Source organism: Nycticebus coucang, chromosome 8, assembly GCF_027406575.1.
Source record: "Nycticebus coucang isolate mNycCou1 chromosome 8, mNycCou1.pri, whole genome shotgun sequence".
Taxonomy (NCBI): Eukaryota; Metazoa; Chordata; class Mammalia; order Primates; family Lorisidae; genus Nycticebus; species Nycticebus coucang.
In genome coordinates, this window is record NC_069787.1 from 30,945,054 (window position 1) to 30,968,227 (window position 23,174).

The window sequence follows — 23,174 nt, forward strand, 5'->3', positions numbered from 1 at the left end:
TTTGGAAAACTGGCCAGACACCCATCAGTAACATTTCCTTATCTGTAGTAAGTAATGAAGGTCGCTTGCTGACAGGTTAGGGAATTGAAATGTGCTTGGGGACCTCAAGAGAAGAAAAATTTACCCAATGCATATAGGTATCTAACAGCACGGATGAAACCTGGGCTCTGAAAGGCTTTCAAAGAGTCTAGCCTAAGAGTCCTTATAAAAGGTTCCAGTAAAGTCAATTTTAAAGGAAAGAAGAGCCTAGATGGCTAATAATTAATTATTCTTACTGCACTTTATGTAAATAATCAGACCCCATATATTGAAAGTACAGTTTATTTTGGCAAATAAGTTAATTCTACTATAATTTGCCTTTAGTAGAGAGAGAAATAGGAAAGAGAAAAATAGTTTCAAAGAAGGAAAAAAAGAGGCTGTATCCCACTGGTATTAAATTCCAGCCTTGTCTGTACTGTAAACTCGTAAAATAAGACATAACTGTTTTACTAAACTGATCTGTTAAATGGACTAAGGAACTGGCCAAAAAAAAGTATAGAATTAATCATCCCATGGTTTAGGTTGCTACTCTGGTTTAAATTTGACAATGGGCTAGCCTTTATAACAGAAATAATGCAAATAATAGCTAAAGTTTTGGGTATCACCTGGAAACTATATGTAACTTATAGGCCTCGAAGCTTGGACAGAGTAAAGTACATGAACAGGGCCTTAAGACTCAATAAAAATTACCTGTTGGCTACACTGGAAAACTTACGCAGTATTCAATGTTATCTAAAATTTCTTAGTAAATGATATAACTGTAAACACTGCATTTTACTTTGCTGAATCTGCTGCCAGCAGAAGCCAAGTGTTCTACTTGTCTGAACTTAAAAGAGGCCATTTTCAGTGTAAGGCTGGCTCTAGAAAGCCAGAAGCTGTTTGCTTTCCAGTGAAAGAGACCAGACATAGAAACAGTACACGTGGATTTTTTAAGGAGCTCTGACTTGTGACCTCCAGAAATTCCTGACTGAGGAATCAGAATGTGTGCGGTTCCAATATGTCAATGACCTCCTTTCAGGACACCCTACCCAGGAGGGCTGCGCGTGAGGCATGGACTGTCTTTTATGACATCTAGAGGTATGTGGCTATAAAATGTCTAAGTGGAAGGCCCAGGTCTTCCAGCAGCAAGTACGTTATCTAAGATTTACTGTCCAGCAGGGGTAGAAGTATCTAGGCATGAAATAAAGGCAGGTCATTAATCGCCTCCCCACCTCCAAGAGCTGAAAGCAGGTTCAGGAATTCTCAGGCCCAGTCGGCTTCTGTCGTCTTTAGATCCCCAACTTTGCCCTCTTAGCTAAGCCCTTGTATGAGGCAACTAAAAGAGGGAGAGCCCTTGGAGTAGGAAGGAAAACAAGAACATGCCTTCTCTCAGCTAAAGATGAGGCTGATAGCTGCACCTGCATTAAAACTGCCAAGTCCTTTATTCTATATGTCTCAGAGAAAAATAAAATGGCTGGGGGTGTGTTAACCCAGCTGATGGGTCCTGGCCAAGGTCTGCACCCTGTTTACAGGCTTAGCCACTACCTCTCTCCTTATGCAAGAAGGTAATAAGCTGACTCTGGGCAGGGTCTCAGAGTGAAAGTACTGCACTCTGTGGTTAATTTAATGGACACTGAGGGACATTTTTGACTCTCTAATGCAACACTCTGAACCAAACCACGCTCCTTCTAGTCAATAGAAGAGAGACTAAGCATGACTGTATAGAAATTATAGGTAATGTGTACTCTAACAGACCTGACTTGTGTGACAGCCCTGGACAGATAAAGACTAGAACTTATATGTAAATGGAAGCAGCTGCGTGACAGCGCAAGGTGAGTGGTGGGCTGGGTATGCAATGGTCACCTTAACAGAGACTGTGGAGGTTAAGCCCCTCCCTCAAGGGACATTGACTCAGAAGGCTGAGCTAATTGCCTTGACTGGAACCTTAGAACTAAGTCAAAGGAAAATTTTAAATGTTCTTCTGACTCTCCAAGTTCACAGGACATTGTACAAGGAGAAAGAACTATTAAATTCTGGAAAAAATGAAGATATTAAGTATCAGCAGGAGATAACTTCAGTTGTTAGAGGCAGTATAGAAACCCCAAGAAGTGGCAGTTATGCACTGTTGTGGACATCAAAGAAATGCTTCCAGCATGGCTAAAGAGAACACTAGGGTTAGTACTGAGGCAAAAAGGGCTGCATCCCACCTTACCAGGTGTCACGAGTAGCTCCCCTCATCCTATGGGTTCTGGAGCTCACCCCTATCTACTCCCAGGAGGAAAAGGATTAGTTAGCAGAGGAGGGGAACCAGGAAACAGAGAGAGGATAAATAAAGATGCCAGATGGGTGAGTAGCAGTCTCCCAAATTCTAAGAGCCATCGTAGTGACAAGAGTATTCAATGAAGTTGCTGGGCCAGTACTTTTACATCTCCCACCTGCCAGCCCTAGCCAAAACTGTCAGTCCACAGTGTGTCACTGGCAGCCAGTTCAACACGTGTCAAGGACCAGCGGTACCCCCAAGAATCCAGTCGTACAGAGCAATGCTCTTTGAGGACTTCCGGTCTTTTGTGTCTGTACCTCTTATCTCTCTGGAAGATCAAGAGGACCAAGTCTAAGTCTAGAATCAGAACCTGGTCCCCCTGAAACCAAGGTAAAAAGAACTTTACACCATAATCCTGACATCCAACATGCCCTGCTCCAGCCACATACTGGGAGCTGGCTGGTCAACGCACGGCTGAAGCCTGAGGAAACTCAAACGGGAACAGTCCCAGAGCTGGTATAAATCTGTGTTCAGTAAATCCCCCTGGCTCACAACCTTAATTTTGACTATAGCAGGCCCATTTGTATCCTGTTACTACTGTTAACTTTCAATCCCTCCATAATTAACAAGTTACTAGCCCTCATCTGATCCAGGATCAATGCGGTTCAAATAATGGTTTTACGGGCACAATATACTCCTCTCAGCTCTGGATTCACTGATGATGGCATAGAGCTACGGCCTGTAGAACCTGCTGAAGACCCATGATTGGATCTTCTATGCACTAAAAAAGGGGGGAATGAAAGGACCAAGCTAACTTCATTTTGTTAAAACTAACTCCATTTTTGTCTCACAGCCTTCACTGGCCCCACTTTGCCTCACAGTCTTCAATTTATAGCTGCATACCAAAGGTGATAGGCAACCTGCTTGCATACCAAAAGTGATAGGCAACCTGCTTCCTCCCCCACCCGTGGCTCCAGTGTGTCTGCCCCGAGCAGATAACGGCCCCCACCCTCTGCCCCAGTAGTAGTAAATCTTTCCCCTAAGCAATCAGCCCAACTCAAACATTGTTTAGCTCCTTAAGCCCATATTTCCCCTCCCCCCACTTTTTCTTTTCTGTATCCTTAAAACTGCTCTTCCCTCTGTGGTAGGGGCTTCTCTGCCCTCCTGCTGTGCCAGGAATGAGAAGCCCAGATTCGAGTCTGTGAATAAACGGCTCTATTGCTTTTGCATTGGACTCAGCTCCTTAGTGGTCTTTGTGGGGGATTTCAAGATCTGGGCACAACAGAGCCACCAAGCCTCACCTCAAATAGAATTTTTGAAAAGAAATTTACAGAGATTTGTAGCTCTGTGTTTCGGCTGGTTCTTTTTTGTGATAGCTAAGCTTTCCTTCTCTGGGCCAGCCATTGTTTCTGATAGAACATTGTTTCCACCTACAATGTCAAGAGTTTTCCACATTATTCCAGCCCAAGGCTGTAGGGACCAGCCTGTAAGGTAGGTGGAGAGGCCAGACGTTACCCTGCTTTCTTTACAGAAGTGAGGGCACCACTCCTTCAGAAGCTACTGTTCCTCTCTGACTTGGCTTTCAGTTGATTTACCTCTATCATAATCATGTGTTCATTTTTCTAGGAACTTAACAAAGCTCCATAACAGAAGAGGAGAAATTATTTGCACTACCACCTCCTTCATCTGTAAAATTTATTTTTTTTAAAACCAAGTGTAAGTTCTCTTTGATTTTCTTCTCTGGCTGCTTCTGATGTTTTTATATATATCAATAAAAACCAAACAAACAAACACTTTCTGGAATGCTTCAGTCTCTTCTTATTTCCGCAGAGAAAGTCCCAGGGCAGCTATGTTATAGGTGCCTTGCAGATCCCAGATGGCGGGAATGTTTCTTAGAGCATCTAGGCTGTGCCAGAAATGATACAGAACATGACACAATTCAGAAATTGGGATGGTCCGGAAAACAGGGAGGTGCACAGTTCAAAGCTACAGTTTCAAAACTTCAGAAAATAAATAAAAGAGCCTTTCTTTCTAACACAGTCTCAAGTGACCCTTCTCTCATCCCAGATAAAACACTAATATGAGCTAATCCAGTTGGTTTAAAGGGAGAGGCAGGCCAGGTGCAGGGGCTCACAAGGACATAATCCCAGCACTTTGGGAGACAGGTGGGAGTATCACCTGAGGTCAGGAATTTGAAACAGGCCTGAGCAACATAACCCAGTCTCTACAAAAAAATTAAAAAATCAACTGGGCTTGGTGCTGTGCTCCTGAAGTCCCAGCTACTCAGGAGGCAGGAGGATCATTTGAGCCCAGTAATTTGAGGTTGCAGTGAGCTATGGTGCCACCACTGCACTCTAGCCCAGGCAACAGAGTGAGACTGTGTCTCAATCAGTCAATAAAATATACTGAGAGGCAGTATTGTTCACCTTGACTGCACACCCCCCTGATTCACTCTGGAAGTTACTTGCAGCGTGGGAGGGCAGATCCAGCCTCAGGCACCTGCATCTCTCCCTGCTCTGAGGCTTTACCTAGGCCCAGGGGCATAACTATGCCTTAGGGGGCAGGCTGGACATGGGGGAAGAGATGGGCTCAGTGTCTGTGTGAGACCCTTGGGACTATCCTTTAACCAATGAGGCATGGGAGTTGGTGGATAAACATGATCATTTCCTTACACCTCAGTGGAACAAATATGAAGTATTTTCTATAAGTGTCTCAAGCATTTCCTAACTGCTTACAGTCTGTCAATGTAGCCTTTATTACTTTTTCACCTTGTATATCTCAGATCCTGAGGCTGGATCTGCCCTCCCACGCTGCAAGTAACTTCCTCATTCCTTCTCATGCTGCCTAGAATCAACTCTTAAATAAGCTCTGTGTACCTAAATCCTTGTCTTGGGGACTGCTATGCGAAGAACCCAATTAAGAAGATGGTGCGATGGTACGGAGTTTGTTCATTAGAGTTAGATGGCCTAGACCTGCATTGGCCAGCATGCCAGCTGGTAGCCATGAGTGATTCCTCAAACATAAGCATACATTAAATAAAATTAAACGAAAAATTCATTTTCTAGGTGGCGCCCATAGCTCAGTGGGTAGAGTGCCGACCAAATACACTGAGGCTCGCAGTTTGAAACCCCGCCTGGGCCAACTAAAACAACAATGACAACTACAAACAAAAAGTAGCTGGGCATCGTGGCAGGCACCTGTAGTCCCAGCTACTTGGGAGGCTGAGGCAAAAGAATCGCTTAAGCCCAGGAGTTTGAGGTTGCTGTGGCTGTGATGTCACCGCACTCTACCAAGGGTGACAAAGTGAGACTCTTGTCTCAAAAAAAAATTCATTTTCTAGTTAAAGTAGCCATATTTTATAAGCTCAAATAGCACATATAGCTAGTGACTATGGGATTAAACAATACAGATACAGAATATTTTCATTATTGCAGAAAATTCTATTGGAGAGTGTTGGCCTAGATTGATTAAAATTGGCCTCTTCTCATTCAAAACTTCAGGCAACTTACTATCTGCTTTGAGACTCAGTTTGCATATCACGTTTGTAAAATTGAGCTGTGGTAAGTATTGAATAAGATAATTTCTTTAAAGCATTTAGAAAGCACATAAGTGTTCAATAAATATATGGAAGAATGAGAGAGGGAGGGTAGAGCTCTAAGTTTTCCAAGGATTTGGAGCAGTGTATAAAAACTGTGAGCATAAGACATCACACTAGGCAAGTGATTTCCTTTCATTGGCCTCACTTCCTTTCTTGTTAGGGCATATTGGCAGAATTCATGAATCTTCACATTTTCCTATTAGGGTGATTTTTTTTCACTGGCTTCATCTTCATTTATTTATCCATTTGTCCAGTATTGATGGACCTCCTGTCTTCCAGGCACTGTACTGAGAGCATTATAGTAACAGTGAAGAAGACGCAGTCCCTGTCATTGCACATCTTAAAATTCCAGAGAAAGAAGCAGACAAGAAGTATATACACTAACTGGCTTATGGTACCTCCTGAGATAACCCCTCAGGCTGGCCTTCAGGAAATTTCCTAAAAGGAGTGACTGAAGTTCAAGGGATTAGAGAGCTTTAGTCTGGTGAACAACGGGGAGGGTGCTTCAGGATGGAGACATCTTTTGGAGCTTCATTTTATACTCTGTGTTCTCATGTAGTAAATTAGATTTTAGACTGGCTGGGTGAAAGACTAAGGAATATGGCAAAAATAGGGGGAAAAGGAAAGAGAAAACAAGAATAAAGGGGATTGGTGGTTGCTGTCCTTCCTGAGAGCCAGGCAAAGTCCCAGTTGCTACGTTGGGCTTCTCTAACCAAAGACTATGAACCACCTACAACAAGGAAAGTGGGTGGGAGAATTACTTATAAAAATACTGATCCCTGGCCCCAACATATAACTATTGAATCAGAGCCTCTGGAAAGGATGGCCCAAAGGGATTCTGTTGCACACCTATGTTGAAGAACCACTACTGCAACTGCTTACTTTCTAAAGAAGCAGGACATTTGAGACAGAATGTTCCTTTAATTTTGATGTTCATGTCTAAAACAAGACAATAATTTTGAAGGTGCTGAACTTCATGGGTTCCAACTGCCATGGGAGTTTAGGTTCTGTTCTTCAAGGGAACTTCCTTCCTACAGTGAAATTTGGTGCCATTTTTTTTTCTTTCAATCCACCAACCTCTGCAGTCCTTTTTGTAATGTTCTGCACTTGGCTTTTACTGTCTTTATCATATACCTCCAAACTTCTTGCTGACAGAATGCCATTGTCTTTGTTTCTACCATTATATCCTGTTGTGTGCTTTCAGGCTTTCCTGCTGACCTTGAATCCAGCTGTGTCTTCCTTGGGTTAATGATGTCCCTTAGTCTCTCCTTTCTCTTTCTGACTTTGACCTGTCACTCTGCTTTAAACTTGGCTCCCCAAATTTTCTGTAGGTTGTAGTGAGAATTTCTCTTGGACCCAATGTAGTTTTGGCAAAGGTGACATTTTTAGATACTTTAAAATCCCTTTTCTTCTGGGCAGTTTATATCATGGTTTTGAGGTATCTGTAGGGGATTGATTCTAAGACCCCCCAAGGACACCGAAATCCTTGCAGACTTAAATCCCTGACATAAAATGGTGTCAACTTCATAGACTCATTGAAAAAAAAAAAAGAAAGAAATTGGCATAATATCTGCATATAACCTCCTGTATATTTTAAATCATCTCTAGATTACATATATTTATGATACCAAATGCAATGTAATGCTATAAAATAGTTGTTATACTCTATTGTTTTCTATTTGTATTATTTTTTATTATTGTATTGTTACATATTTTTATTATTTTTATTTATTTTTTATTTTTTTGTAGAGACAGAGTTTCACTTTATGGCCCTCAGTAGAGTGCCGTGGCCTCACACAGCTCACAGCAACCTCCAACTCCTGGGCTTAAGCGATTCTCTTGCCTCAGCCTCCCGAGTAGCTGGGACTACAGGCGCCCGCCACAACGCCCGGCTATTTTTTGGTTGCAGTTTGGCCGGGGCCGGTTTTGAACCCACCACCCTCGGCATATGGGGCCGGCGCCCTACCGACTGAGCCACAGGCGCCGCCCTGTATTGTTATATTTTATTGTTTATTTTCCTAGATTTCTTTTTTGAGACAGAGTTTTACTATATTGCCCCCAATAAGAGTGCCAGGGCAGGGCGGTGCCTGTGGCTCAGTGGGTAGGGCGCCGGCCCCATATACTGAGGGTGGAGGGTTCAAACCCAGCCCCGGTGAACTGCAACAAAAAAAAAAAAAAAAGAATGCCGGGGCATCATAGCTCACAGCAACCTCAAACACTTGGGCTTAAGCAATTCTCTTGCCTCAGCCTCCCAGGTAGCTGGGACTACAGGCACCCACCATAATGCTGGGCTATTTTTGTTGTTGTTGTTGCAGTTGTCGTTGTTTTAGCAGGTTCGAACCTGCCAGCCTCAGTGTATGTGGCTGGTGCTGTAACCACTGTGCTATGGGCACCGAGCCAGCCCAGATATTTTTGAGAACTTCTTTTGGAGGTTCTAGCAGGGAGTGCAGCTACTCATATACCCTTGATCAAAGACAGTCCTCTTCTATCGGGAAGGTCATCCTCTTAGACCCAGTGTGCAGCTTTGGGAAGGAGGCATAAGCATCCATGAAGGGGACACCCGCCTAGCCAGCCAGATTACCTGAATCAACCTTGGTAATCAATGAGATGACAGAAGTTGCAGCCAGATTGCCCTCACCTTCTCCCAAATATTTTTGATTCAAGATTGCTTGAATCCTCAAATGTGGAACCCACAGAGACGGAAGGCCTAACTCAAATAAGTTGTTGAGAAATGCCATCAAACTTAATCATTTTAATGCATTATGGAAGAGGGAAAAATAACATTAGCACAATGGTTGCTTCCAGGACTTAGCAATTATGATTGAACTGCAATAAACATTCTGGTGCAAACATCTTTGTGGTAAAATGATTTTTGTTCTTCAGGGTAATGGGATTGCCAGATTGAATGGAAGGTCAACTTTTAGTTCCTTGAGAACTCTCCATACTTCTTTCCATAAAGGTTGTATTAGTTTGCAATCCCACCAGCAGTATAGACATATTCTAAAAGGGCACATATGTTGTAAGAAGGAAAAAATGTTACCTTTAAATATATAATGTTAATCTTTCCCTTCCAGCCCAAGTGGCTGCTTCCTAATCTAATCTTTTAACTTGTTCAAAACTGGGTAAGTGTTTTATTTATTCTTGTGGCCGTATTCAGCTTTCAAGGTAAGGAGTCAGGCTCTTGCCATTTGAACCCCTTACAAATACTTCTCCACTTTCTCACGTTTATAATTTTTCTAGCCTATCTCTGCATCTTCCCATGCAAATTCCAGAAATCTGTCATCATTAAAAAAGAAATAACCAAGAAAACCTAAAAATACCCTTTATTTCATCACTGTATTAGTGATTTCCATTGCTGACATGTGGCAGAATGAACTCAAATATGTAATTTACGAAAATTAGGGTTTGTTTCTTAAACAATTCTACTCAGCTCTGCTGGTTATAATGAGTTTGTATTTGTAAAATGGTTTTATGCTTAAATGAAAAGGTAATGATAAACAACCACTGGAATTGCTAGATGCACTGTCCCTTTGCTCAGTTTCTTGACATGACTTTTCGGCAAATCCAGGGCCCCTGGAGAAGTCACTGTGGATATGAAAATGAGCATATTATTTCACTGTTAACATGCACTGCTAAGATGAAAGAGAAGGCATATGGGCCTACTGATGTTTTTATTTTCCTTTCTGCAAAGATTAACTGAATAAGAAACAATGTAAGCAAGGTATTCTAAATGCAAAGCTTGACCACAGAGTTTTAGAACTTAATGCTTCAGATGTGTGCAAAGTTTTTGAGACGTGCTACAATGTCAGCTTCCAGCTCAATTAAGATGATGTCATGTATGGCCTTCATAATAGGGAAATTGATGTACACTAGGTAAATACTAAAGAAAAAAGATGCAAAAAGGTTCCATAGTCAAATAATGAAGGCATGATAGAAAACAAACCACTGGAAGGAACCTCAAGCACTTGACAATGCATCTCATTGGCAAAATAGGCACCATAATAATCCCCTTTTCACAAATAAAGGAATTGAGACTGTTAAGTAACTGGCCCAAGGTGATGGAGATTTTAAATTACTGAGTCAAAGGTGTTTATCTGACGTCTACTTCTGTGTGGTAATCTAATACCAGAAAGTACAGAATGATTTAGATAGTGTTATCATTTATGGCCACAGTTACTTTTCAAGCAGTTCACAACTACAATTTTGACAAAGAAAAAGTGTAGAATAGCAGCTGTTCATACATCCTCAGCCAATGCTTCTTCATGTCCCAGCTGATCTGTCTAAATGACTGATAGAAACTGGGTTTTGCACCTGTGTGTCAAGGCTCTTTGAAAGCAGAATTTAGTCATCACTTCCATCTATGATTTGTCAGCTTTTTGTGTTACATTTAGGAATCCAATGGATAGCAGAGTAACTTGTCCTTATCTTTGGATTTACCAGTTAAGTTTTTGAAAGAGTTCACTACTATGATTTGGTTTGTCTGATTTTTTAGTTTTCAAACTAAGATCTAGACCCCATCTTCAGTGATTTTGATCCAGAGGTTTAGGGTAAAGTCCAGGAGTCTGAATTTTGAAGCTCTGAAACAAAATATAATGGTTACTTGGCCACTACCTCCATCTTCTTTTAGGAAGTAACCATTTTAGATTCTTTTAATATTTTTATTTTGCATTTGTATTTCCATAATTCTCCACTGCTATTGAGATAAGTTACAAAGTGTTAGGGACCTTCTAACTCATACCTCAGGTTGGCTCTGGTGTTTCATATTTGATATCAAACATTTATTAACTCCCCACTATGTGTGAAATCTTTACTGATCATTATCTCTTAGCTCCCAAAGAACTAGGTATTTCCTCAGGTCACAGGCATATGAGGGGAGAGAGGTTAGAATCTAATCCAGTTTGACTGAAAACTTAGTTCTTGTCCCAGGAAATCACAGTGCAGAATTCTGGTAGAATCCAGGTTCCCTATCCTCAAAAAGCTTCCTATTTGTGGGGGAAAAGGGTAGGAATTAGGGAGACGTCTGAGGGGGAATTTAGCAAGCACAACTCATTCCACCATGTGTTTATTGAGTACTTCCTCTATTCCAGGCACTGGAGACACCATATAAATGGTTATTTTTCCCCTCCTTCTGCTTCCTCTCCCTCACCCTCTTGCTTTAGGGAAGATGGAAAGAGCAAATGTAGGTAAGACATTGAAGAACTGCTGATGAAAAGATTTGGGCCCCTTACCTGAGGACCACATGAGACAGGAAAACTCATACGACACCATCCATACTGGAAAGCTCCCAGTTACTCACCAGTAAATAATGAACCAACCAAAGTTTGTCAAATGTACTTGAACAACAAATGGAAAGCTTTTCCCCACTCCGTTTCCCAAAATCCCACCTTAATAGAAAAATCCCATCCCAAAAGAACACTGATCAACCAAAGTGCTTCTTAAGGGTCTCTCCTTTAACTCTATAAAACAAACACTCCTTTCAAACTCTTTCTAGTCTCTTTTGGAATAGATGTGATAGCAGCCAACTCCCTGAACATAGTAATGTCTGAATAAACAGCCTTTGATTAATGCTATACATGGTCTTCCTACTTCTGGCAACATGTTCAAAGCTCTCACCAATGTTATGTATTCGCTCTCAACTATTAACAAGAGTCTCTGCTCCATCCTGACTAGATGGCAGACCCAGTAGGAGTAATGATGAGTAAGGTGGAAACTCAAATCCACTCCTGCCAAAAGGAGGGTGTGGAAAAGATTGGTTAGCTTTGGGAAATCTGATCCCAAGCTGCATGACCTGGGCTTGTTACACGACCTTTAAATCATGAAAGAAGCCATGACTTCTGACATAAGTGAATAAAAGTATAAAGAAACTGGTTAGCCAGTGTGGTGGTGCTTGCCCGTAGTCCCAGCTACTTGGAAGGCTGACTCTAAGACTGCTTGAGTCCAGGAGTTCAAGGCTGCAATGAACTATGATTATAGCACTGATTGTACTGTAGCCTGGGTGACAGAGTAACCTGTCTCAGAGAAAAAACAAAAGTAAACAAATAAAAGTTAAAAAAAATGGGGAGTAAACGAGAACGTGAAGCTCTTTCAGAGTCGAATACAAATTAATAAATGTAGAAAGATGATGGAGATGGAGACCATCATCATTTTGCAAGGGATGCTAAATCTCATGGGGCAAATGTTGATTAGAAACGGCCTATAAACCAATGTATCTATATCTATTAAGAATGGAAAATGGGCCAACATGTAAATAATTGGTGAATCTGTGTAAAGGACATTTAGCGATTTGGGGGTAATACTGCAACTTTTCTGTAAATATGAAATTATATTAAAATAAAAAATTCAATGGGCGGCGCCTGTGGCTCAGTCGGTAGGGCGCCGGCCCCATATACCGAGGGTGGCGGGTTCAAGCCCAGCCCCGGCTGATCTGCAACCAAAAAAAAAAGTAGCCGGGCGTTGTGGCGGACGCCTGTAGTCCCAGCTGCTCGGGAGGCTGAGGCAAGAGAATCGCTTGGGTCTAGGAGTTGGAGGTTGCTGTGAGCTGTGTGATGCCACGGCACTCTACTGAGGGCCATAAAGTGAGACTCTGTCTCTACAAAAAAAAAAAATAAATAAATAATTAAAAAAAAAAAATAAAAAATTCAAAAAGAAAGAGAAAAGGAAGGAAATTAGTAGCAACAGTCGTCTACTTGTATTACAATTATACCTTTTCTTCATGATCATATACTCAGGAATGAGTAAAGTTAAATAAAAGTCTAAAACAGTTTTTGTTGGGGATTGGAGACAGAATGATTTTAATCTCATCTTTACTCCTTACCAGATCTGTGACGTTTGGCAAGTTACTTACTCTTTCTGTGCCTCAGTTTCCTCTTCTGCAAAATGGTGGTTTTTATACTTGTGCCTACTTAAAAGGTTGCTCCGAGAACGGTACCAGATAAAATTATAGATGAGAATGAAGCTTGTGAATCGACCATTATTATGTGTTATCAATGAACGATTTGATTTTCTTGAAAAAAAAAAAAGGTTGCTCTGAAGGTTAAACGACTTTGTATTTGTCAAGAGTTTAGCACACACCCAGTATGTTTACTATTACTGTTTTTGTATTACATGTACGGTGCTTAGAATCATGTCAGCTCCAAATAAATATCTGCTCTTACTGTGATTACTGGGCTGAAAATCTGTCAAGTTTTGTATTGATCTGAGGATAAGGGTAAAACAACCCCCCTACAACTCATTAAGGGATCGAGGCTTTACGGAGGTCACCAGACCCTCCTGACCCCCGGGACTGAAGTGGCTCCTTCCCTGTCTCCTTACTCCTTTCAGTTTCAGCTCCAACACGACTTCCCCAGCCGGGCCCTGGTGACCCCAGGATCAGCTCCGTGAGCCCAACCTTCCAGCATTGCCACAGTGATAAACAGATTATCCGCTCTGCTGTCAGTTCTACCGGGCAGGTTAGCCCCAAGAGCGCGCGGCTGCGGGTCAGTTTCTGCTCATACTCGTAACGCGGGCTCAGGCCGCCGCGAAACAGGAAGCCGGGGCGAGGCGCGGGTCCAAGGCCTCACGGCCAGGAAGCGCATGCGTCCCCAGGGCCGGCCGCCCCAGTGCAGGGGGAGGTCCGGGCCCGCCTCCTTCTCCTCGCCCTCGTCCTCCTCCTCCGCCCCCTGTCCGCTCGCTCCGTCTCCCCCGCGTTGGGTTTCCTGGTTAAGATGGCGTCCCCCGCGGCTGCACGGGCAGGGAGGCTTCTGCGAGACGTGGCGCTCAGGCCCGCGTTCCTGGCCGCCGGGTTCCAGGTGAGCGCGGCCCGGGCAGCGGCGTCCATCTCCCGGGCTCAGTCCGCCCTCCCGCTTCCCTCCTGGTCTCTGTGCGCCGCCGCTGGGCACCCCACCGCCGGGGTGACGCGTGGTGCTGCGCTGAGGCACAAGAGGGACCCCCAGCCTTCCCCGCCGGGGTGTGGGGCCCAGGGCCGTGGGGTGGGGTCGGCAGCCTGGGCGCCCCGGAGTGTGAACGACCCAGCTCCGGAGTCGCCGCCGTCGGCCCCCAGTTCACCAACTTGCTCCGAATGCAAGTTTAAGAAAAGTTTCTCGGACCGGCCTTAGGCTCTGGAAGTTTTATTGTCAGTTTTGCTAGTTCTGCCTTTGAAACGACTTTGACCCTCCGCACATTATTTTCGGCCACGTGATAAACATGCCTAGAAACTCAGCCCATCCCAGGGAGTATTAGTGAGTGAACTTTCTGCAGACCACCTGTTTTTGCAGACCTTAGGGTGCCTGAAGGACAAAATTTTCAAGGAAAAATCGTCACTAAAACACAGCAGACCTTCTTTGGCCCTTGCCCATGTTTTCCTTGTTCATGAAGAATAAAACCGAGGAGGAGTAGTGGTGGACACGGAATAGCTAGCTATTGGAACCTGGCCTCCAGTAGATTTTACTTTTTGTAGATGGCAAGCTTTAGAGTATTTAGCAGGCCTTTGGGGAAGTTTTGAGTTAGTAATGAGTAGGACTTTACTTCTCAACAACTGGGCTTGTGAGTCTTTGTAGGTGATCTCTGGTTTTAAAGAAAGGACAATCTGGCACTCAGCCACAGCAGAGCAATGACCTTGCCTATTTCCCCATTTTTAATTGATGAAAGGCAAATTATCACTCATGCAGTTTTAAGCATGATATGCAGTGGATACTTTTTTAGGAAACTAAAAAAAGCTATAAATCATTTTTTGAGTTAGACTAAGTTTTGGTTAATTAAGACATCTGTGAGGGTTTTACTCCTCTCATTTCCTGACTTCCCATTTCTCTGTTACTGTTAATGTAAATTTAAAAGGTGGTAATACTTAATACTGTAATATCCTTAGTAGGCACTTGATAGTATGTTGGGCTAGCAAAAGGAATGGCAGTTTGTCTAATTAAAGATCACTAATAACTTCTTTTTTCTTTCTTTTTGTAGAGACAGAGTTTCACTTTATTGCCCTTGGTAGAGTGCTGTGGCGTCACACAGCTCACAGCAACCTCCAACTCCTGGGCTTAGGTGATTCTGCTGCCTCAGCCTCCCGAGTAGCTGGGACTACAGGTGCCCACCACATGGCCTGGCTATTTTTTTTGTTGCAGTTTGGGCGGGGCTGGGTTTGAACCCGCCACCCTCGGTATATGGGGCCGGCGCCCTGCTCACTGAGCCACAGGCGCCGCCCAGATCACTAATAACTTTTAATAGAGTAAGGAGAGTACCTCCAGGAGATCTAGTCCTATTCATTGTTTAATGAATAAGAAAACAAGAACTAGGGGCTAACTAGGAGTGTAGACTTGAATTGATGAGAAACATGGTGCACAGGGCAGTGATAATGCAAGAAAAGAAAAGAATTGTACAGAGAAACCTAAAATGCAGAGGGCTCAGCTGAGGAATGTGAAGACTTCTTGCCTAACAAAGAAATAGGAGCTTCAACAGGACACTCAAGATAATGAGGTTGGGGATAGGGCGGCGCCTGTGGCTCAAGGAGTAGGGCTCCGGTCCCATATGCCAGAGGTGGCGGGTTCAAACCCAGCCCCGGCCAAAAACCACAAAAAAAAAAAGCTAATGAGGTTGGGGATAGATACCCATGTTATGCAAGAAGATAAAGTAGAAGTCTGTTGGGCCTCGCTCCATTTGGTTGCTGTGATTTACATACTCGTCGATGACGTGGTATGCTGTGAACACAAGGCTTAGAAGATGAAAATAATGTTTTAAAAGATAGGAATCATAGACAGTGTCCAAAAACTGGAAATAGACATTAGTAAGTATTGAGTCCAACCAGCTCATTTCACAGGTAGAGAAACTGAGGTCTCAAGAAGTTCAGTGACTTATTCAAGGTAACAGTGGGAGTTTGAGCAGATTCCATAGTAAAGTTTTTTCTTTAAATTTCCATTATACCAGGCCTGGTAAGTGTAGGTTTCTGTCTGAAAACATGTTATGGCAGCATGCAAATGAATCTGCATACCAGTAGTAGTTAGATAACATCCAACATCCGTGTCATTAGCCCAATGGATACCTCCCCCCCCACCCATGAACATCTTAGAATTGGCAATAAAAATAGGTGAGTATTGTTGCTGACTTGTAAGAAGCTTTTATTAAAATTCTTGGGCGCTTCTTGGTGTCTGCTTCATGTGAGTCTGAATTGATATTAATTATGCCAACCTAGGCAAGGTAGACATTATAATTGAACATGGCCCACTTTTCCCACCAAACTTAAGAGTCCTCAACAAATGTCTCAGAAATCTGTTGCTACTCTTGGCCCAGACCTACTTTAGACCAGGCCTTGTGAAAAACTGATGGGTATATGGAAATAAAAGACCCAGTTTCTGCTTTGAGAAGTGACTTTGGTCCCACAGAGGTACCCATAGAATGACTTTTTATCTACCTGCTCCATGTGGTTAAATTTAACATACATTGCTGATGCTTACTGAAGGTTTTTTATTTTGTTTTGTTTGTTTTGACCTCTGCTCTTAGGTCACTTTTTGACTTTTGATTTATATCCTTAAAGGATATCCTTTAGCTGTTTCTTATTTTTATATATTTTTTATTCGGCTTGTATCATCTGGCAGGACTGTTCCAGACCCTGGGGTTTAGGAATAGTGAAGAAAGCAGGTAGAGCTCTTGGCCATGTGATACTGTATATGTAGGTAATAATTATGATTTTAACCAGTGACAGATACTATGAAAATGAAGTAGGTGACCAGGTTTGGTGGCTCACATCTATAATCCTAGCACACTGGGAGGCCCAGGTGGGTGGATTGCTTGAGCTCAGGAGTTCCAGATTAGCCTGAGCAAGAGACCCTGTCCCTACTACAAAAAAAAAAAAAAGAAAAGAAAAACTGAGGCATGACGTTTGCTTGAGCCCAAGAGCTTCAGGTTACTATGAGCTATGATGCCATGGCACTCTACTCAGGGTGACAGAGTGAGACTATCTCAAAAACAAAACAAAACAGGTTTATGAGATAGAGAATGAATATCTTAGCAGGAAGGTGGGATGATCAGAGAAAACCTATTTGACACTTTTTTTTTTTTTGCTTGTTTTGGTTTAAGGTTTTTAATCGAAACATACTTACTGAAAAATGTGCAATTATAAATGAATAGCTCGATGAATGATCATAAACTGAGCATGCACTGAGGTGATCAGATACAGAAACTCATTATTCCACAGCAATCCAGAGGCTCTCTGTCCACCCTGCAAAGGGTAACCCCCCTGATTTATATTAATAATAGCATACATTGGTTTTAGTCCTTTCCCCTCTTTATATAAATGAGTTATACAATATGTACATGCATACTCAATGTTATGTTTGTGAGATCCTGAAGGTGATTTTTTTGACATGTGAGCTGAGATGTGAATGATGAAAAGCAGCCAGCCAAGTGTGACTTGAGAACATTTGATAGGCAGAGTAGACAGCATGTGCAAAGGGCCTGTGGTGGGAGTGAGCTAGGCATGTCTAGGCAGGACAGGGAGAGACTGGTGGTAGACATGGTCCAAGAGGTGGACAGGAGCCAAATCACTTGGAAGCCTAGACCTGCAGGGTCTGGTAAGGACCTTTTAAGGGCTTAGAATGGTTATTAAGCGACTTGCCTCAGATTATACAGTTAGTAAAAGGCAGCTGGGTCTGAATTCCCAGTCCTGGCTACTAAAGCCCAGGAATGTAATTACAGAACTGTACATACTCCCTGTTATAAATCTAGGCTCTACTGGCTTTGAAACTTTTAAGGGAGTGGTCGGTGTTTAGTGAACTTAGTACTCCAGTAAAAGCCTAGCTATTGTCTGTAATCTTTCCAAAGACCCATATCCTGGGGGATAGGGCCTATATTGCTGTGTCCAGATAGTTAGCCAGGTGAGCAGGGTGCTGTGATGCTTGGAGACGAAGGCTGCCACTGTAATGGGCATAGAGGTGGACACATACTGTGGACCTAAGAGGAAATATTGACTGAGAGCATGGAGTTGGAAATGGTAACTAAATGGAAATGTCCTAAAAAGTAATTGGAAACTAAGCGGAAATGTCCAAAAAAGTAATTCTATGCTTTTTAGGACATTTCCATTCTCCCAGTTGGGTGAAGTTCATGGAGCTGTTCAGTTGTCAGAGAAGCACTGTCTCTCGGGCCCCCAACTTCAGAAGCTCAGAGCTTCTGTCCAGGAACTCAGAGAGGAAAGTATATTGTCAAAGGAAACTGCTGAAACACAGCCCCTGGTGTCTTATACTTCAAAAAGAATGGCCCTAGCTTAATTTTCTGCTCTTTCTAGAAGTGGGAGAAGAATGATGGATGCCATATGTGCAAGTTCTTATCAGCTAAATGAGGCTGTGGAGGCTGCATTGGAAATTGTGACTTACCTTTAGCTGCCTTCTTGACTAGGAGAATAAATATCTGGCTTCTTTCTTTCTTCTTCTTTTTCTTTTCTTCTTCTTTTTTTTTTTAGATGAAGTACAGCTGCAATTTCTGCTGTTAGAAAAGGAATCCATCTCAAATAATTTAGATACCAATCTGTTGACCTCCTGTGTGGAGAAGACCTTTAAGTGATAGCTTGTGTCCCCACATTGGTTTTGTTTACTGTAAATGAAGCGTTCCTTTTAGGAGTAAGTGATTGAGTACACAGACCCACAGCAGTGAGAACTTTGCTGCCCTTGTACCCTGGCCGATTTCTGCAGGCATGAAACCCAGAACATCACTGAAATAATGGCATATTGGGGGAGGAAAAGGAAACAGCATAAATAACCTCAGATCATTTGTCCTTCAACTCTCTTTACTACACAGTCTGGAACTGTTTTTACTTGATGGAAAAGAACTAGAGATATTTATACCTGTTTGATCAAATGATAAAATCAATATACTAATGTTATTTGGAAATTAATACTGTTAGTCCTGTGAAGAAGGTCGGGGTGATGGAGAAGGCATTCTTAGTAAATGGACTGCATGCGGGAGCAGAGGAGAGAGAGCCCAAGGAGAGGTTAGTTGCTGTGGTGTGGAGGCCAGATGCAGTGGGTAGCAGAAGTTGAGGGAGGGTGTTGCTCTTTTAGGTAGGTAAGGAAGGATGAATAGAGCTGCAGAAAGCCCAGAATGTGCCAGGGAATAATATAACTCCATAACTTAAAATCAAGCAAATATCATTTATTGAGCAAGTATTTTCTGAATGCTTTCTGTATTCCCAGTGCTAACTAAGTTCCCCAAAGGCAGAGGTCATGTTGATTTAGGTCTTCAGTGTAGAGCTAGTCCTTAAAGAGATAGATGCACTTAATCAACATTATTGAATGAAAGCCAAGAGAAAGAAGATACCTAGTCCCTACTCTCAGGGACTCTTAAGACTCTTAAGAGTCTGGTCCTAACTCAGAATTGGCCTGTACAGCAATAGTGGGTGCTGCAGTTGACGTGTGTTCTTCGTCTTTTAAGCCCCCATGCTTGTTCCCACATCTGCTGCTTGCTGTCCCCTGTGTCTGAAGCACAAATGCCCCATCTCTGCCTGGTTTCTCCCTTCATTCAGCTTTCTTATTCAGTGTTAATTTCTTTAGGCCTGTCTCTCCCTAGTCATCTTCCCTAACTCCCTCTCTGTCCAGGGATTAGTCTCTGCCCCTTGTCTGGTTTATTGTGCTTCGTAACACTTGGCTCTACATGGCCTTGTTTGTTTATTGTATCTTCCTCTCTTTCCCACAAATGTGAGGATGTAAACTCCACTGGGCAAAGAGTTTGCTTACGCTCTGCTCTTTCCCCAGCTGGCCTGACTAGGTATTCAGTCAGCATTTGCAGTCTAAATGAGTAAGTGGGGTTCATAGAGAAGGAAGAGGCAGATAAGGAACAGGACTTGAGGGACGATGGGGCTAATTTAGGCAAGTGAGGAAGGAAGGAAGGAAGGGTCTGCAGCAAGTGTAGTGAAAGGGTTTTCATAGTAATAATGGGCTGTTCATTGAGCATGTAGTATGTGATGGGCTCTGTACCAAGGAATATCTGCACATTATTTCTTTAACCATTGTGACATTACTACGAGGGAGATTGCACTGTCTCCATGTTTCATAAGTAGTCAGAAGCAGAAAGGTTGCATAGTCACTTGCTTAACTTTACTGTGCCAGGCAGTCACCTGTCTCCCTGGCTGATAAAACCATTTTACTGTTAAGTCATTATGCTGTATAGATGAAGGGTTCTATGTAAGCTGAACCATGCAGGTAAACTGTGACTTACATTCCCCCATCTATCTCTTTGCTCTTAAGTGATAGTCACTGGTGGTCATTTGGACTCTTTCTGATGTGGATGTACTGACCAGCTCTGCACAGTGCCTGACTCCTTTCTTTGATTATGGGTTTTGGAAAACAGAGTAGCAATGAGTTAAGGGCATAAGTTCTGGGTTCAGATTCAACTGAATTCAAATTCTGGATCCTCCAGGTTGCAGAGTTATTGAATCAGACTGAGCCTTAATATACTGTTCTTTGAAAAGGGAGTAGATCTCAGATGGTTATAAAGATTAGATGATTCCTGAGATGTTTGGCATTATGCCTAGATGGTGGGCTTACCATTATTGTTTCTCTTGAAGTGATTTGAAGCTAAATTTACTTGCCTTTTTTTTAAGGCTTTGTAGAGCTAGAATAATTTTCCTTGCCCAGATTCAATAAGCTTTATAATGTGCTGCCATCTCAGGGTTAGTGGGGCTTTGTGTGTCCATCTATTTTATTTCACTTAATCCTTGCAATAACTGTGTGGGACAGGAATGATTATCTCCAGATCACATTTGGGAACTTGAGGCTCGGTGAGCTCAAGGCCTGCCTCCTGGGCTGGATCCCACAGATATGGGGAAGTTCTGGTGAAGCCCAGCATGGCGGTGAGAAAGGTCACATGGGGAGCTTCTTTGCACCAAGTTGTTGTTATTCCAGAAAGTTGGCACATCTCAGTGTTGACTCACTAGTGATGGCTTCTGGATGTCGTGTGTGTCAAAGATTTGAGGCAACAGAACACCTAAAGAAGAGACTGTAGCTACAACATGTACCAAAGGCCAATGGGGACTTGTTCTTCACTATCTGCCTAGCACAAAGCACTGTCCTCAGGGTTTCAGGAGTACTGGAGAAATTGTGAGATTTCATTGCCTTGGCAGAGTGTGCTTTGGGGGTGATAATGAAGGCTGCAGTTTCCTGGCATTTTGAATTCAGACTTTGATCAGTGTGCTGAGAATGTGGTTAGCTTTCACTCTTTCTAGAAATGATTCCAAAAAAATAGCACCTAAACACTAGCCATTGAAAGCACAGGTTTCTGGCCTGGTGCCGCGGCTCACTCCTGTAATTTTAGCACTCTGGGAGGCCAAGACAGGCAGATTGCTTGAGCTCATCAGTTTGAGACCAGCCTGGGCAAGGGTGAGATCCCGTCCCTACTAAAAATAGAAAGATTAACCAGGCGTTGTGGTGAGTACTTGTAGCCTCAGCAGGAGGGTCACTTGAACCGGTTAGTTTGAAGTTGCTGCCCGATACCAGCCCATAGTAATTCCATGGCACTGTAGTCTGGTGACAAAACGGGACCCTGTCTATGGAAAAAAAAAAAAAAAGCACAGATTTCTAACATTTACTCTAACTGGGTATAGTATATGAATTGATACTGGAGATATGGCAATGTGCAAGAAATAGGTTTGTGCAAGTTTGGTGGGAGATGGGGGTCTAATGTCCCCTTTCCTACCCCTGTCCTTTTCTCCCCCCTCTTGCTCCATTTCCATTTCTGGGCTGCCTTCATCATAGGGATGTGGCTTTATGGCACTGAGGATATTCAGGAGGGCTGCCCTGTAGAGTTTGAGGTGAGAGATGAGATTCAGATGTCCACAGGGGCAGAGTTCTGCAGATCCTTCTGAGCCTGTTGCTGGATGATGTGAGCCATTAAAGGGTTTTAGACAGTGAAGTGGCAATGGCAGTTTTATACCTTAGAGCACTTTTTCTTGGTATAGCATGATGAGGGCTGGAGGAATGCAAGAACACTGATCATTTGTGAGACTTTTGCACTGATTCAGTACTGTGAGTAATTATGCCACGGTGGTAGGTATATCCCAGCACTGAATCAGATAGCCTGAGTGTAAGGATTGCCTTTAACCCCAGAGCTTGGTGATCTTGTGACAATCACTTACATTTTTTGTTATGAAATACATTTTTTCCTCACATTTCATCATCTCTGAAAGCCGAATGTATTTTATAATTTTGTCATAGATTGATTGGTTGGTTGGTTGCCCATACTCCCCCAGACATAAAATACATAAAATGGGAGAGGATGGGGGCTGGATCAAAATTAGGGTAGCTACATACTTTATCGTCCAGCCTGGGACACTTTTGAGAGTGAATATGAGTACTGTGAATAATTATACTGGGATAACAGGACTGTCTCTGGAAAACTAGTTGTGTAGTTATGTTAACTAAAATGGACAAACTGGTGGCAAGGGATGGGAGAGAAAGATTGTCGTTATTAAAGAAACAGACCAGGGAGTTCCTGTGATTTTCTGCTGCGCTCCCATTGCTGGCCTCTTCCATCTCTGTCATATAGCAGAAGAGTGATAAAAGGCTGTTGACTGCCCCTGAGCAGAGAGGCTGTGACGAGCTCCTCAGGTTGCAAAATATCCCTGCTTATCTTTGCTCATGGAACCATGTCCTCTGTCCCTGTGCCCAGGTGTTCTCTGGACATGTTATTAGGACCTCAGAAAACCAATGGGTTACACAAGAAGAGAATAGACCCATAAACATACTGGGCTTACAAAGCACAGTGAAGGGCTTCCCAGGCTCCCAGCTACTTTACTCAATTTAGACAACATTCTAGGCCATGGTGGAATACTGCTCTCTAGCTTAGTTACTTCCTTCCATTCTCTGTCTTGTGTGGAGGATACATTAAGGTCTTTGGTCGAAAGAAAGAGACCCGAGGCTGGGTGTAGTGGCTCATGCCTGTAATCCCAGCACCTTGGGAGACCAAGACGGGTGGATCGCCTGAGTTCAGGAGTTCTAGACCAGCTTGAGCAAAAGTGAGAACCCTGTCTCTAAAAGTAGCTGGGCATTAATGGCAGGCGCCTGTAGTCCCAGCTACTTGGGAGGCTGAGGCAAGAGGATTGTTTAAGCCCAGGAGTTTGAGGTTGCTGTGAGCTGTGACTTTACCGTACTCCATCAAGGGTGACAAAGTGAGATTTGTCTCAAAAAAAAAAAAAAAGGCATACTTGGACTTATCTCAAGTGGGATAAAAATGGTTTATTGAAAGGGAAATGTTTTAGAACTCAAAACTAATCTTCCTTTCTGTTATCTTCTCTGTGCTTTTCTCTTTTCCCTCCCTCCCTTCCTTCTTCCTTTCCTCCCTCCTTCC

At 43.0% G+C, this 23,174-nt stretch overlaps 1 protein-coding gene across 1 annotated transcript in view; it reads left to right on the plus strand.

Annotated features, from left to right (window-relative positions):
• Window positions 1-13,519: 13,519 nt before the first annotated feature.
• The window catches only part of SUCLG2 (succinate-CoA ligase GDP-forming subunit beta), a 305,540-nt gene continuing 295,885 nt past the window's right edge, over window positions 13,520-23,174 (plus strand). The window contains exon 1 of the mRNA XM_053599312.1: window positions 13,520-13,663. Coding sequence (XP_053455287.1) covers window positions 13,580-13,663 — 84 coding nt within the window. The 5' untranslated portion in view covers window positions 13,520-13,579. The remainder of the gene's footprint in view (window positions 13,664-23,174) is intronic.